Source organism: Sardina pilchardus, chromosome 10, assembly GCF_963854185.1.
Source record: "Sardina pilchardus chromosome 10, fSarPil1.1, whole genome shotgun sequence".
Lineage (NCBI taxonomy): Eukaryota > Metazoa > Chordata > Actinopteri > Clupeiformes > Clupeidae > Sardina > Sardina pilchardus.
In genome coordinates, this window is record NC_085003.1 from 11,088,788 (window position 1) to 11,106,154 (window position 17,367).

Here is a 17,367-nt window from a genome sequence, read left to right on the forward strand (position 1 = left end):
AGTTTTAAGCACAACCTCATGCACTGTTGTGCAGTACTTATTATGAAATCGGATATCATTTGTGATGGAACATTCTTCGTTTTATAGAGCTGGAGGTATGGCAAGAAGCAAGACAAACAATCACTGTGTTGATTACATTTCTTTATTGATTATATATGTGCAAAGCAAAAATTGGACAGTATTGTTTATGGATTATCCTTGCTACAAAGGAGTTGATTTGAACCCCTCTAACCCTCTCTGTTACAGAAGCTACTAGAGAGAGCGCTAAGGCTAGAGTCAGTCATATTGGCATGAAAACAAAGATTACATAGTGGCCAAGAGAGAGAGAGAGAGAGAGAGAGAGACATAGAGAAAGAGAGAGAGAGAGAGAGAGAGAGAGAGAGAAAGAGAGAGAGAGAGAGAGAGATATGCTGGGGTCAATTTAAATCACGATTTTAAAAAGTGGGTACATTGCAACCTCTCAGAAAAAGGTTATCAGTACATTCAATGTCATCAAGAAGCAGCTCTGGAATATTACAGTATTTCAAATGCTAATTGTCTCGCATGAATTCAATATCAGTCATTAACATTAAAATAATCCAATTTATTTAATGTTTTAATGCCTGTGTTATAAAAATATTCAGCTGGGTGTAATTTAAATAGCACATTTGCATATGATGAATAATATATTTAAGAAATGACCACCAACAGAAACTTTCACAGGAGGAAAAAACAATTCATTTCAACAAGGAAAGAGACAACTTTCTTATTAAGAAAAATACATCTTCCATTGCAGGAAAAAAATACAAAAGTAGCATTTGGAAACAAAAACATATACATGTAACTGGTATGGAAAGTGCCACTGACGTTATTAGCAAAAGGCTCAGGTTGCCTCAAAAATATCATAAAATGATTGAATAAATGAGCATCTACTGTATAGAAAAACCATAAACATAAAACACAGTATATTGACTTGAATTGTAAAAGAAAGTTAAAAGGCTTATCACAGTTATCTTTCTGAAGATGAAATGAACTCAATGGCATTACTCAGCATGGGCAAATCAAGTAGATACAGGACTGTCACTCAACACTTACTAATAAGTATGTAAAAGATTTCCAAGAAGAAAGACATTCAATACATCCACAGTCCCCAATGATAATCTCACAGGAGCTGAGAACCTCTACCAGCTTCTCCAATGTCACACTGGAAAACTGTACATTGTACATTTTGGGCTCCAATGTGCGTCCGGGCAATGAGCAAAGTGTCTTGTATATGAACTAAAGCTATGGAATGGCGAGTGGAGGCACTGCAATGGCCCATCCACACTGCCCATTGCCCGTCAGTGAAATTTGGGCCCTTAATCTTTTGACATCCCACTGTTTTAACTCAATGACGGTCGAAAGCAGTCGTTGTTTTAACTTAAAGTCCATCCCCCATACACGGATGGGAGTGGGTGCTACCGGTTAAAACGTCCCACTGGATCAGTCGTCATTAGAAGGTGACTAGATTCTTTGTGGTGCACCACTAGGGGTTCCCTTGGATGTCAGCACAAAGCAAGACATCCAACCAAAGATATTTTGATTGTGACAGTTTGGTGCAGACAAGATTTTTATTACAATCTTGCCCATTTTGGAAATCTGCATGAGATGTAAACAAAGGAGCATAACACAGTGCCTATAGCCACACTGTCATTATAACTCAGGACATGGCAACTTGTGATATATGGGATTGCACTGGGGTTAAATGGGATATCTGGTCTGCTTCTGTTATTGGCAATGGCCAGGATCTCTTTTGAGATATTGACCATCTTCATTCACCTCCTGTATGGAGGGAACAGCACTGGTGACAGATACAGTTTCTCAACCATTTTCACAGGTCACTCACAAGCGCTATCAAATGAAGCTTATACAGCAGCAAAAATACTCATCTAATGAATAACACCATAGGCTATATTCAAGTTGGGAAAGAGGTAAACCAATGAGGAGTCACAGTAAAGGTAAATGTGTCGGAAAAAAACATGTAGACATGTAAGTGGAGGTTGGACCACACTATCAACATAGTGTTTGGCTATTCTGCTCACTGACTGCAACCTTAGTCCTACACAGTGCATTTGCTATCATTGCGGTTGTATAGATAACACAGCTAGCGGGGTTAGCGTCTGCAATAATAACACACTGAAAGTGCATTTGGGTATTTTTCCACCAGTGTTGGCATTCCAACTCCACGACTTTGTGTTGGTAAATTGCATACACCTTATATGCCTTAGCAAGACTTGATGTGAATAGACAGGTGTGAATATGTCTGAGTGTCATATCGATGAGTGTTGAGGACTTTGCAAGTGCATGGAATGTTTGGGGATACAACTTGTAAACATCGTAAGGGCAGGCATGGGACGTTAGTCAGTAGAAGCTGGACAATCTGCAAGTGTCGTCAACGTGGTCCATGCAGCAACTTTCAGAGTGGAGCATCTCTTTTTTTTTTGGAAAAAAAAGACACGTTGATGCTTTAATCCACCCATCGCCTCCTCTACCCCACTTCTACAACACCATTGAATGGTCCCCTTTACCAAAAAACAGTGCATCTACACAACCCTTAAACTCCCAGCTTCTTCTTCAGGTCGTAGTATGCGTCAAACCTTGCAACGGCATATTCCTGGGAAAAAGAGATCAACAACAGAGAGCAAAAGATAAACATTCAAAATACCGGGCAAGGGCAATATTGACATTTCAAAGTATGTAAATAAAGGGATATTAAACAAATGACATTTTCAGTGGCACAGAGAGGAGAAGAGCATTTAAGCCCGGCCACAGTGACACAGCCCTTTCTCACAGCCCTCTCTTGTCATGATAGTCTGACCTGCGCAAATATTTGTGTAGGGGCCCTGAGGTTATGTCACAGGCCCACAGCACAATCACTTTAGCGATTAGACACTTCCAACATTTCATCATATGTACCATATGCTATGTGATATGTCTGGCTGGCCATATGATCTAGACTCTAGATAGTAGAGATATAGTAGAGTAAATAGTCTAAACTCTAGATTCTAGAGTTTAGACTGCTGTGGGGCCATTAGATACAACGTTCTTTAGCTGAGTGGAAAATCTCACTTACCATGTAGCCAAACTCAATAGTGGATATTCTGGCTTGGATCATGGCCCACAGACCCCAGAAGAAGTGAGAGGCAAGAGCAAACCTACACACACACACACACACACACACACACACACACACACACACACACACACACACACACACACACACACACACACACACACACACACACAGACACACATACACACACACACAGAGGGAGAGAACGAGAGAGAGAGAGAGAGAGAGAGAGAGAGAGAGAGAGAGACACAAAAGGACACGTTATTTACTGAAGATAGTGCTACATGAACCTAGAAAGCCCCTGCTCCTTTGTGACCTTGCTGAGACGTGCATTTCAACACTCCTGGGCCGCTGCCAAGCATTTGTCTTCCCTACAGAGGCCCTTTGAAAAATTGAGTAAGGGGGGCTTACTGTAGCAATGGAGCCATTATTTAACATACACTTTTACTCTAAGAGTTTCTACTACACTTTTCTAGTACACATTTTCTTCATTATTGATCAAAGACTGAATCCAGCCATGAGGAGATCATTCAAACCAACTCAGAGGATCAGACAGTAATTCAAATGTCAAATACTTTTCACCCCGTTACTGTATCTCTAGTGAGTAATACAGAATAAGAGCCATATGTTCACCAATGATTGTGCATATGTTTGTGTGTGTGTGTGTGTGTGTGTGTGTGTGTGTGTGTGTGTGTGTGTGTGTGTGTGTGTGTGTGTGTGTGTAAGGTTCCCATAGTATCTACCTGTTGACTTCCTCCACCATCTTCTCCTTAAGTTTCAGTTGGTCCACATTGCTCAAGTTATCAAACCCCTTGTCAAACTCAGAGAGGTAATGTCCATAGAAGTGCAGCTGTGAAGAACAGTTCATGGAACAGTTTAGTCAGGTGCTTTCTATTCATAACCCTGAGGTGAAGGGCAGTTAGAGGAGGAAGAGCTTAGGTGCTACATACCTGCTGGGCTTTGGTAGGGTAATTCTTTGTGTGGACTTTGAAGAATGGAGGCTTGTCGTGGTTGTAGTCATACATCCACTCACAGAAGTGGTTTCCAAGGTCGAACCCCCTAAGTCATAAGCGAGAAATATAATATGAGTATATATTCCCGTACACGACTGAATTAACGCCAGAGCAAGATTTATTGCCTCTGCTACTGCGCTCACATCTGCAAAAATGGGATCTTTGAACTCTCTTAACCTCACAAGGTCTCCCCCCTAGTACCTTTTGCAAAAATCTGCCAAAAAGGCGATTTTGCCATCACTGAACCACAACTTTGGCCTTTGAGAAGTAAGACTAAATAAATCAGTAATGAGCTGGCAAACACTCAGTGCGGTTGCTCTCCTTCTCCATCTGTGTGTGTGTGTGTGTGTGTGAGAGAGAGAGATTGTGTGTGTGTGGCGGGTGGAAGATTTCTTTTTTCTTTTTCTTTTTTTTTTTAATGTGGAGCACAGCTGCTTTGGCGAGGAGACAAAAACACACACAAGATGTGTCTCTGAATGCCAAGCACCATTCCCAGCAGCAGCAGCAGCGCAGCCTTCACTCTGGAACTCAGGGGTCTAGTGAGGAGAACAGAACGCTGCCCGGTGCCCTCTAAGAGACGGAGCATCGCTCCGGGGAGACGATGCCCGCTTGGACAGGGGGTAGGGGAAAGCAAACAGAATGCATCTCAAGGCTCGGGCTCAGTTCAGATCTCCATCACCTACTAGACAATCAGGCCTGCTGGCAGGACCTCTCCTCGGGGGCAGACGGAAACAAAACAAAAAAAAATCAGACGAAGTGCCCAACTTGGGCAACACAAGTGCCTAATTGGGGAATGCCGTGGGCGTCTAGTGACTAAACCTGGGTGAAATCCGACCACTCTTTAGTAAGCACGTGTGAGAACCTGAATGCCTTGCCTAGTGTTTTGACTGAGCCCATATTGGCTGACTGCCAGGTCACTGAATGTCCCTTGTAAGTAGCTGGGCACAAAAGCATTCCACACGTCGGGGGGAGAAATCCGAGTGAAAGACCCAGGTCTTGGATAAGAGCGAGCTGCGACTAGAATGTTCTGGCAAGTGTGGATGATCAAAGAGACTGGAACACTCTACCTGACACCTGTGAGGTGCAAATAATCTTTAACCACAGAATGGAGAAGCAAAAGTGATAAGGAAACTTCAGGTCAAAGAACTGATTCGCAAAATGTCTGCCTGGGTGTGTTGGTTACATAAGGATGCTTGACCTTAAAGATATATATATATATATATATATACAGTATATATACAGTGCCTATAGAAAGTTATCATACCCTTTTGAAATAGTTACCTTTTTTGTCTTACAGCCTGAAATCAAAACCCATTTTAAAAAAAATCTTTTCCAGTTTTATTTACAAATGTAGCTGTACAACATCAAAATAATGAAAAAAAAACTCAACAATTCTGAAAATTAATAAAAAATGAAAAACTAGAATAACAGGGTTGGAAAAGTCATCATACCCCTGACTTAATACTTTGTAAAGCTTCCTTTTGCTTTCATTACAGCCATCAATCTGTTTGGATATGTCTGTATTATAGCTTTGCACACCTAGATAGGGGAATATTTGCCCAATTTTCCGTACAGAAATGTTACAATTTAGTCAAATTCTGTAGGGAATGGCGATGGACTGCTCTCTTCAAGTCAATCCACATATTTTCTATAGGATTTAAGTCAGGGCTCTGACTTTGCCACTCAAGGATATTCACCATCCTATCCTTAAGCCACTGCTTTGTTCTTTTGGCAGTATGTTTAAGATTATTGTCGTGTTGGAAGGCGAATGACCTCCCCATCCTCAGCTGTTTAGGAGAGGGACGCAGGTTTTCCTCAAGAATTTTGGTGTACTTGGCAGCATCCATTTTCCCTTCTATCCTGACCAATTGCCCAGTCCCCGCTGAAGAGAAACATCCCCAAAACATAATGTTGCCCCCACCATGCTTCAAAGTAGGTATGGTGTGTTTTGGGTGTGTTTGGGTGTGTATACTGTGTTTGGTTAGCGCCTGGAGCTCAGTCCAAAAACTTCAATCTTAGTCTCCAAAAAGTTCGATCTTAGTCTCATCTGACCATATAAGCTTTTTCCACATGGTAGCAGAATATTCCAGATGTGTTTTTGCACTGAACTCCAAGCGCAATGTTTGGCGAAAACCAACACAGTACACCTCCCAAAACACACCATACCTAGTGTGAAGCATGGTGGGGGCAACATTATGTTGTGGGGATGTTTCTTTTCAGCAGGAACTGGGCAATTGGTCAGGATAGAAGGGAAAATGGATGCTGCCAAGTACACCCACATTCTTAAGGAAAACCTGCGTCCCTCTCCTAGACAGCTGAGGATGGGGAGGTCATTCGCCTTCCAACACGACAATAATCTTAAACATACTGCCAAAAGAACAAAGCAGTGGCTTAAGGATAGGATGGTGAATATCCTTGAGTGGCAAAGTCAGAGCCCTGACTTAAATCCTATAGAAAATCTGTGGATTGACTTGAAGAGAGCAGTCTATCGCCATTCCCTACAGAATTTGACTAAATTTTAACATTTCTGTACGGAAAATTGGGCAAATATTCCCCTATCTAGGTGTGCAAAGCTATAATACAGACATATCCAAACAGATTGATGGCTGTAATGAAAGCAAAAGGAAGCTTTACAAAGTATTAAGTCAGGGGTATGATGACTTTTCCAACCTTGTTATTCTAGTTTTTCATTTTTTATTAATTTTCAGAACTGTTTACTTTTTTTTCATTATTTTGATGTTGTACAGCTAAATTTGTTAATAAAACTGGAAAAGATTTTTTTTAAAATGGGTTTTGATTTCAGGCTGTAAGACAAAAAAAGTAACTATTTCAAAAGGGTATGATGACTTTCTATAGGCACTGTATATACATGTATATAGCCGTGATCAATCAATGAGCTCACAAATGTCCAAAAAATGCTGCCAGAAAGTTAGGAGCCGCATGTCTGGCAAGCCCTGCCCATGAGGCAATTGAGTGGATTGGATTGGATTGGACTGAGCTGGATGTCTGGCTTAAATCCACAACTTGCTAATACTGCAAGACAGCGAAAAAGAGGGGGGGGGGGAGCTCTGACAGCAGCGTAAAGGAAGCTTGGATGTATTCCTAAAAGGACACTACTGAGAGAGAGGCCTGTTCTAGGGGCCAGCATAAGAAGCAGGCAGCCCGAATCAAGACAGTAGACCACTGGTTTCGAAACAGATAGCCCCGAATTAAGATGGTAGACCACTGGTTTAGAAACAGGTATCCCCGAATTCAGATAGTAGACCACTGGTTTAATGAACTAGAGGTTCAGAGATTTCATTAGAAAAGTGGTCTATGCTCTATTGGGGCTCGGCACATACTTTGAGAGCCACTGGTCTATGGCAAAATGACTTATTTGTGAGAGAGAGAATCCACAGTTGCTTTCTACACTCTGCACTATACTCCTCTGTATGCTATCCAGTGTGTTTTCTACAAACCTGTAGTTGTAGCTGCTGTATTCAAAGTCGATAAGCATGAGCTTCTGTCTGTCTGAGTCTTCCCGACCGTTCAGGAGCAAGATGTTCCCTGTGGGGAAAGCACTCAGTTAGGACACTGAACAATGGTATGTCACATTCTGAAGAACAGTCCTTCAAGGAATTCCTGGACAAGACCCAGTGTGTTTGCAAAGCTAACTCTTACCTCCTTGACAGTCATTGTGACAAAAGACAACAGGTGAGTGAGTTGACTCCAACAGATTCCTGTGAACCAAGAAGGAGAACGGTCATGTACCAGCCTGAAGAATTACTATGCATTCACAGCAATTACTCTACACAACATGCAATTAAAATGATGGACACATGGTACAGAGAATGCCATTATTCAATTAAAATGATTAAAATCTGGTAAACACATTTAAGAGCAACAGTTAATGGCTTCTGAAAGCAGTGGATTATTTGCTTCATGTATTCCTTCATTCATGCGAATGTTATTTCACATGACTAAACACATTCAATTAAAACATTTATTCTTGGCTAATGAATAAATGTTGTTAATGCTTTTAAAATAAAGGTGAGCTTACTTTAAACTCTCCATCTCCTGAAGAAGGTTATAACTCATCAGTCGGGAGAACTTGCGAATGTGAGACTCTCTTGTGAAGGTCAGACTTAACACCTGGTTCATGTACCTGTAGGAAAGGAGCCACAACAGTTATAGAACTGAAGCTTAATGTTTGTTTAACATTCATGATGTAAATACAAACAAGATATCAGCTGAGATAATTTTGCTCTTCTGCATAACACTTTATCAGTGTAAACAGGCTGTATTCTGCAAATCACCTACGTGCTCTATGGCATGTTTGAGATCAGAGTCTGAGCCACGGTGGAGGACATCCTATCATTAAGTAGCCTATTGTGCAGATAAGCTGGTGTCTTGCCATGCTCTGCAGTCTTTATTTTGGCTAATGTGGGTGAAGGACAATGCTCCAGTCATCCAAAAATCTCGCAAGTGGACAATAACAGCTGTGGTGAGAATTTAATACACCGTTGTTGACCGTTGCTTTTAATTACAGGGAAGTTAAACAGGAGTTAGGGAGGATGGTTACTATGACGACTGGCTATGATGACTCACAGCTGAACCTTGCCAATAGAGCCATTTAATGCCTGTAGAAAATTCTGAAATGTGAGACAAGGTGGCCACAAGGAACACACCGTAAGAGTGTATGTGTGTGCTCATCCCACTAAAACCGAGTTCAGAGGCCCAAAGTAACTAACAGTAGCAAATGCAAATATTAACATAGTGTCCACACACCATTTTGGACTATTTATCTGTAGGCTAGTCTGCAGTGTGTCCTACATTCGGAATCTCTTCAGGCAAAATCCATGTGAAAGAAGAGACCATTTGTATAGAGTGACTTCATAGGTCATAGGACTGCCCACACCCTGCATATGACTCGCATTTACTTTCACCGTAGCTACCCAGAGAAGATCTGGGACTTTCCAGCCGATAGTGGTGACATGGGCCTTAAACGCAGGTGGCGGATCAGCAAAGGAGCAAACTCACTTGTCCATGGTGCCGAACAACCACTTGGGCTCCTTGTTGAACGGCATTCTCATCCCGTGGAACTTGGCGACCTTCTCAGCGATCTCAGCAGATATGCTCGGGATACTCAGCTCCTCGGTGTCCAGCTTTCTACTCTGTAAATAGGGAGCAATGCCAAAACGTGAGGCTGATGTTTATTGAAAACCACTCCAACTGGCAACCGCACAAGTGCTGCCAAAAAATGGCTCATCCAACCGACTAAATGAGTCTGAACTGCTGCAAATCTACCTCCCTGAGAGTTCCAAAGAGCCTCCCCCGGAATTATTTACTGCCAGGAATATTTCATTATTTACTTTAACCACACATTTTTATAAACTCAGTCAATGCACTCGTTCAAACTAAACTACACACACACACATATATATATATATATATATATATATATATGTATACATATATAATGTTTCAGATTCACAGTACAGACTCACAGGAGGGTAGCATATAACAATATTTGAATTAAAACATGTAATTCAATTAAATCATCTCATAACACTATAAAAGGTGTATAACTACATTTAACATAGTTATGATGAGGCTAATCTAACAAATGGTTTGGTTTAGGTTTGGAAAAAAAAACCGCTATATGTACTCCTGCTTGCTAAAAGCACTGAGAAATGCACTTCTAAACTGGAGCCCAAACTATGCTGCAGAATGAGTTGGCATTAAATTTAGCTGAGGCACAGTGATAGGGCAGGACAGCCTGTCCTCCATTTGGTGCTCATTGGGCATGCATGACACACTCTAAAAGACTTGGAGACAAAGACTTATGTAATGCTTTGTCTGTACCTATTTTAAGCTGTATTATTAAAAAAAAAAAATAACTCTGTAATGAAATCATTATTTCATTAACACCGACGTCATGTAGAACATGCATAGACATTCAATTTTTCTCTCTCTCTCTTTCTCTCTCTCTCGCACACACAGACAGACACACACCATGCTTTCAGCGAGAGTGCTATCTAATCAATATTTTCACACCACTCGAGAGTGTGGAGAACTCACAGGGACAAACTGCTCCAGTCTCCCCTGGGGGAAGATGCCGTAGAGCTTGGGTCCCAGCTCGCGCTCGGCCAGGATGGCAAACATCACACTCTCCAGCACCATAGCCTCGGCGCCCTGGTGGAAGAGAGAGCACAGCTGAGTTAGTCAACACACGCGAGAATTCCTCCGCAGTTTTGTGGTGATCCACAGGGTCCCTCTAACCCACCCCCCCACACACACACCCCCCGTTAAGACAGTTCAGCGAGGTTAATTCTTCCATCACCCCCCCTGGTCCACCCTCACCCCAATGGGAGTGGTGAAGCTTGGTTAGAATGCTGAATGTGTTGTGTTGGAGCAGGGGGAAGGGATGAGAGGGAGGGAGGGAGGGATGGGGGGATGATTGGAGATGCATTCCCTCTACTCAGATGGCTGCAGCCAAACTGAGGTTGATTGTTTTAGTGGAGCTCGTCTGCCCGCGGAAGGTCAGTAGGACAAGCAAGGGGCTCCACATGAGAATGAACTCAGCTAGCTCCACTGATCGTAAATAAAAAGGGACCACAGACATGCATGAAGCCTTGTGTAAAGACACAGTCACATGAACTTGCTCACGTAGAGGGGCCCTGCATATGTCTCTACTGGAATGAAACTGAAGTTACCACTGAGCCATGAAAATGAATTCAAAACAAAAACAATTCCACAATGTAGTGGGCCAAGCCTGAACAAATTCTCAACGTTGTCGTCTCAATGGAAGATTGCCTCTTTCATCATCGCAATGAGTCACGTCATTGCCATACTATGTGGCAGAGCTGCTGCAGTGAGAGAGCAGAGACACACAAGGAACAAGAGAGGCGATTGTGCTGAGAGGAGAGGGCTCTGCCAGCTACGCGACTCATGAATTGAAGCAGCCTAAGCAGCCAAGACAGCGGAGGATGAGCTCAGTGCCCCTGCGCTCTCAGATGGTCCGATGCAAACAGGACAGAAATGTGAAGTCCTGGGATTATTCTCAGCAACTAAAGTGGTCGTTTTCTGTGACTGGAGAATGCACCGTGCCAGATTTGGTATACAGTATGCCTGGTGCCATATTAAAGTACTGTGAAGGCATCACAGACATTCTGGTGTCCCTTCTACTTGCCTGCTAACCCAGAAAACCTGAATTAGCATTCCAGTCCCAAACACGATGACCTAGTTATTGTCAACCTATTAAAGAATACAAAACATTTAGACAGTTTTGTTCACGCTTGAGACTGTTCTGTGTTAACTAAGAAGTGCTAGGACAGACTTTAGGGGCTGCGTAGGTTATTGCAATGCCCTGTGGAAGCACTAATGGATGTCATTTACAAATCTCCTCAGCCTGTGAGCTCCATTACTGGAACTGTCCTGACACACATTTTGAACATATGTATCGAATTGTGGTTAAAAGGGGAGGGGAGGCTGGCACACAGCAAATCACATCTGTGTCGGGAAAATAACACTGAGTGACTATGTGCATGCCTCTGGATTCCAATATACAGCAACCCCCTGGGTTGTAAAATTTCAACACATTTTGCCAATTAAAAATCTTTATGGGAATTGCAGCCATTTCAGGTTAATAGTTTACAGTGTTATCTTCACTACTCACGTGTCACAATTTGAATGGGGCAAAACTCACTTTGAGGTGTGCAAATAGGCTCTGCTCTCTTTAACAGCTTCCTGTGAGCCCGGCGACAAATCTAGGTCACATGCCACTTCCTTTTGTTTCAACACCCTCGCATCCATTTGGGTACATGTGATGAGCACAGAAATGGCCTTCCAGCGGGTGCGTGTGTGTGCGCTCTGTCCAATGGTCAACATAGCTGAGAAGCGCTCCTAGCCTCGTACATGCATCCTGTCAACATCCTGTAGGACACTGCTGCGCCACGCCGTGACTCAACGTCCAGGGACATGCTGGCCGGCCTCACAGGCATGGAAGGAAATGACACTTCCGCAATAACAAATCGGTCAAAGAGGACAAGTGGCTGGCCAAGGGGACAGGAGTACTTACGGAATCACACTTAGAAAGAAAAAGAAAATGGTGAACATTTAAATGGAACTGCGAGTTAAAATTAGATCATTTATGACCAATTCTATACTCCTGAGCATGGAGAGCCATCTTTCCTGGCTTTAGGGGCAAAAACACATGTTGGAATCTCAACTGCGACACAAAAAGATGGCAGAGAGTGAGAAAAAAAGAGGAGAATTGAAGAGAGAAGAGCGGAAATCTATCAGGCAGGTCAGTGTGACAGGATGGGAGAAGGCAACTGCATGCACACGGTGTGGGTTCTGCGACAGCACCTGCTCTGGCTCTCACTTCCCCTCCCCCTTATGTCTGTAGGGAGTCTGTCACACATGCAGCTGCTGGGTTTTTCCACCTATATGAGCCCACTACGGCCGCAGACAGATGAAGAGAAGCACAGGGCATGAAACCATGTGAAGAGTAGCAGTGGTGGACAGAGTGAAGGGGTATGATAGGAGATGAGAGAGAACATTATGATGACACACACACACACACACACTCTGTCTCTCACTCACACTCTCTCTCTGTTGTGTACACATTCACACACACACACACACACACACACACACACACACACACACACACACACACACACAAGGGTTGTGGCAAGTGAATAGGCAATGCAGCCAGGTGATATCAAACTAGTGACAATGAGGGTGAAGCTAGGATAAGCTCTTAATAGGATCCATGTCCATGGGCGCTGCTGAAGCATCGAGACAAATTGGAGCTAATAAGATGCTGAGAAGATAAATGTAAAAGGCAATGCAATCCCATTAGGCTAGTTATGAAGTGTCATGATACAATACAGATAACTATTTACTTGGTGTTAGGATGCCTATACGGATATTCCTCTATCTATTGCAGAACCCCAAGCGAAAAAGAACAGAGGACAGAGGGTCTTCACGTCTCCAGTGGACTCCAGAGGACTTAAGGGACTCCTGTCTGAGGAGGCCATGATGATGAGCTCATGTCAATACGAATGAGGGTCACATGGGGAAGCAACCCACTTACCTGACAAGCCCTCTCACCAACACTGGGTTTAAGATTTATACATACTGTATGTGGCACTCTCAAATGCATGACACTGACACCCCTCGGCTACATACATGTGTGTTTGGATAGAACTAGCTGCTATATCTGCTAAGGTATACTATTCTTTGCATAGTCATGACTGTTTACCAATATGTGGTGAGTGACTAAAAAATGATTTCAACATTTTCAGGGCACTGCACACTGTATTAATCTGTGGCCGTCCTGCGCGAGAGACATACAGTAGAAGACATAATATCTGAATTTTGCTTGGGCAGTCTTCAATGAACAAACATAATTCACAGATGCCAGGCAATCAAGATTTTATGCAAACTTACACATGCACATTAACTCAAACGTATTCATCATCATATCTTGTGCATTATTTACATGAATGGCATACAACATGAAACAAAACAGGCACCATCTGCAAACAATTGCACATGCTAATATCTCAAGACAACAGCAATCTGTATGCAAACTGCCATACTGATGCAATAAATAACAATATAATGTATATGAGCTTAGCAAAAGGAAACGTGAAAGTGCAGCACAATTAATTGTACTTTGACAAGGAGATGTAAGACTTTCAACATCTTTTCAACCTCATATGATCGCTCATCCTCATGCCACCGGCATGCTTTTTTAATTTTATTTTTACATGCATGTCAACAAACAGCAGAGTGAGCATTTGCCAAAAACAACACGGTTGCTCGACGAGGCCTGGACCTCCTAGTAACAGGAGGGCCACAAGAGGCATTGGCCACACTAAACTATACAGCTGGAGACAGGGCCCTTGTCCCATTTGGAACGGACGATTGTCTCCTTGGCCTTTCCAGTGTAAAGTGAGAGTAAACCAAGTTTGTGCTCTCTAAAGATGCACATTACCCAGGGACCAGAAAGGAACAGATGTCTGTGCAAACAGGGTGGGCAAATTCCTTTTTTGTCTATTAGTTACTTACTTGAAAGTGATTTTCTTTGTTTGACTCTCTTGGATCCCCTTTATTACAGGACATCTAGGCAACGAAAGAAAAAAAACACTAGCCATGAGTACAGAAGTCTTTTCAGCGACACCCAAGCTATTTTCACAGATTGTGATAGGGGGGAAAAAAAGATACTGAATTTCATATACCATACAGAAAAAAAGAACCTATTGTTTTGTCTTACAAAAAAAAGTCCCAGAAAAGGGGGGAAAGAGGTCATAGTTACATCTGTTGCTTTTTTTAAAACCCATAATGGCTTTGTCTAATGACACCAACACGCCAACCCAATAGGAAAAAAAAAAAAAAACGATTAAATGTCATCGGACATAAAAGAGCCGTTTACAATTCCACTGTCGGTGTGCACAGATTTTTTATTGAGGAGAATTTATGAGGGCCATTACGAAACCCATGTTCCATTTGATATACTTGGGAACTGTTTTTAATCATGGCCACAGTACATTACAATCCATTAGCTACCAATTTATAATAAATAAACTTCTGCAGCAGTAATGTCAGGCTTGGTAACCAAGGTGAGGAAAGAACTCTTAGTGCTTGTCTGCTTACACAGACACATTTCTGCATTTTACATGTTCCTCTGATAAGGCCTGGCACGTACAGGCAGTCATTGTCCTACTTTCTGCTAACTTTCACATGTTTGTTTGCCATGGCTTGTATCGGGTGATGTCAGAGTACTCAAATCAGGACTTAAGGCTCACCAACCATGTCTCACTGCTAGTGGACCCACCAATGATGAATATTTTAAAGTATGCCAACAAATGTACTGAGTACTACTTCAACCAAAACAGGAAGGCTGCATGATAAGATGGACTCATTTTAATCAACTTAAATACCAATCTATGATAAGGTGCAAAGGCATTCACTACAAATCCAGATGTTTGACAGCTGGTGAACTACAATGAGAGACGCAGTAGTGAAAACACTGATATTAGCTGAAACAGCCCGGTGCACATGTTGAGAGTGAGTTAACTCGCAATGCCTGGAGGCGTTTTCATTATCAAGTTTCCTGAAATTTGAATACATTGCTGCAGCTTTCAGGAATCTCATACTGTACCGTGTTTGGTATGGCGGAATCACCTGGAAACAAGAGTGCTCAAGGCACGCTCCTTTCGGTAAGCCTACGGCAAAGAACACACGTATGTACAGCCATGGTGGAATATCGCCCGACAAGACTGTGGCTCCGTCAAAGCCACAGCCACCCTCTCTCTCTCGCTCGCTCAAACACATTCTGTCTTACAGACACACACTCACTCACTCACACACACGAAGTCTGCTTCTGGCGACTACTTATACACAGTGTTAGGCTCCCGGATTTATTAAACAAATAGTCTTCTTCTCACAGATGACTGGTATCTCTTGGGAAACATATCAATAATGCGTCTATCACAGAGTCATTTTAAGGCAATGCAGAATATGATTACATATACACAACATTAAACAGCCAAGTGGATAAACTGTGTGGTTTTAAATAGTGTAGGCTACTGTCCCCCTATGGCTTGAGTACTGACCTGGAGGTGTTCCACACAGAGACATTGCCCAATATGTTAATGGTCATATACTAATGATTAACTCACATTGGACAATTGTGGGTTTTACATTTTTACTCATAATATGATGAGACAAAGACAATCTTTAGAATTCAGTGGCTTATTATCTAATATAGCCTAAACTACTGATGCTCACCAAATTTACTTTTTTATTATGCAAGACACTCTGTTTCAGCATAGGTTTAATAAATCAGAACCCATTTGAGAACCTGTAAAGTCTTGCATTCAAGGCTGACACTTCGGTGGGATTTTGGATGATACCAGAAGGTTATGGGAGCCCGTCTGCACAGAGTGGAACTGGGAACACATTAGAAGTGAAAGACAACATCTCTGCCCCAAAAGGTTACCCCACCTTCCTCTATCACAAATGCTCAAACCACAGAGTTTATTTTTTTCAAGGACGACATAGCTACTATGCTCTGACAAGGAAATACGTGGATGTGGTCACCAGGAGAACAAACCTGTAGAATGGCTCCATATATCCGCAGGAGAACGTTTCTGGGTTCGTCGCCGACGCTAGAGATGTTCTCTGGCAACGCGCAGAGGAAAAGCATGTTGCTGAGGCCGCCCCTGCGCACAGAAACACAACCAAATCACATAAGTGCAATGGAGATGCAACGTTTCCACGTTGTGTGAGGAAGCACATCTCCGTCGCATATAGACTAAAGGTCTTAACGGATCATTAGAGGAGTGCAATATGTCATTTTTGAACTGCAACGGGTAGACCACTGGGCTAGTCCCATCGATAATCACTACCAGATGGTTTAATGTCATTTTAAACATTTGGAAAATACATTCCAGTCTAAATGGCCTTGGTGGCAATTATTTAAAGAAATAGCCTAAACGGCATTTTAATCTTAAAGACTCGACTATTTGACATAGGCTAAGCACAATGGGCAAGGCTTGCTAATCAGTTAAAAATTGGTTGTAGGCTATTAAGAAACAGAGCATAGAGGCTAACATGCGTTTAGTGGTTTTTAAAATATAGCCTATATATATTATTATTTTATTTTTTAACGGAACTAGGCCTACACATCGATATCAGAATTGAAAATCATTTAAGGCTATCTTACCTGATAATGGTGATCTTGAACTCATCTTCGGTGAGTGATTTCCACGCTCCGTGGAGAAATTCTTTGCACCACAAATAGGCCTTATGCTTTGTCTGCTGATCAGGCTCGTCCGGACGAATGATGTCTTGGCAGTCATTCTCAGTATTTGGCTGGACCTCGAGTGAATTTTCTGTTACTAATAACCCCAATGACATCGAAGGTGAAGAGGAAACCCCATTAATGAACTTGGTCTTCATCTTTACTCACAAAATGAAACGGTTCGCTAACTGTAAAATATTTAAACTAGACTGACTGAATAATATCGGCTAAATCGTGGACGCTACCGGAATAGTCTTATTTAGCGAACTTAAACTATGAATAGAAACAGATAATACACCGTAGCAATGATTGAAAGGACAGTTCGTGGTCAATGTTGGACAGCGACACTGAATGAATCAACTAACTGTAACATATGTTGCAGAGGTTTTTACATTACTGTTGAAATGGAGGTGTTTACTGCGACGTCACACGACCACGCCCGTACTCTGCGTTCATTGGAAGAT

At 42.3% G+C, this 17,367-nt stretch overlaps 1 protein-coding gene across 2 annotated transcripts; it reads right to left on the reverse strand.

The window, feature by feature from the left end:
* Positions 1-133: 133 nt before the first annotated feature.
* chka (choline kinase alpha) lies at positions 134-17,259 on the reverse strand. 2 transcript variants are annotated; one of them, XM_062547773.1, is made up of 12 exons: positions 16,826-17,259; positions 16,214-16,322; positions 14,167-14,220; positions 10,165-10,278; positions 9,124-9,257; positions 8,144-8,248; positions 7,765-7,823; positions 7,563-7,650; positions 4,042-4,150; positions 3,835-3,941; positions 3,092-3,173; positions 134-2,632 (listed from the first exon to the last, which is right to left on the reverse strand). In XM_062547773.1, the coding sequence occupies exons 1-12, from the start codon at positions 17,059-17,061 to the stop codon at positions 2,573-2,575; spliced, it is 1,257 nt and encodes a 418-aa protein (XP_062403757.1). In that variant the 5' UTR covers positions 17,062-17,259; the 3' UTR covers positions 134-2,572. The 2 variants fall into 2 exon arrangements, with proteins under 2 accessions (XP_062403757.1, XP_062403758.1); XM_062547774.1 differs by lacking the exon at positions 14,167-14,220.
* Positions 17,260-17,367: the final 108 nt, after the last annotated feature.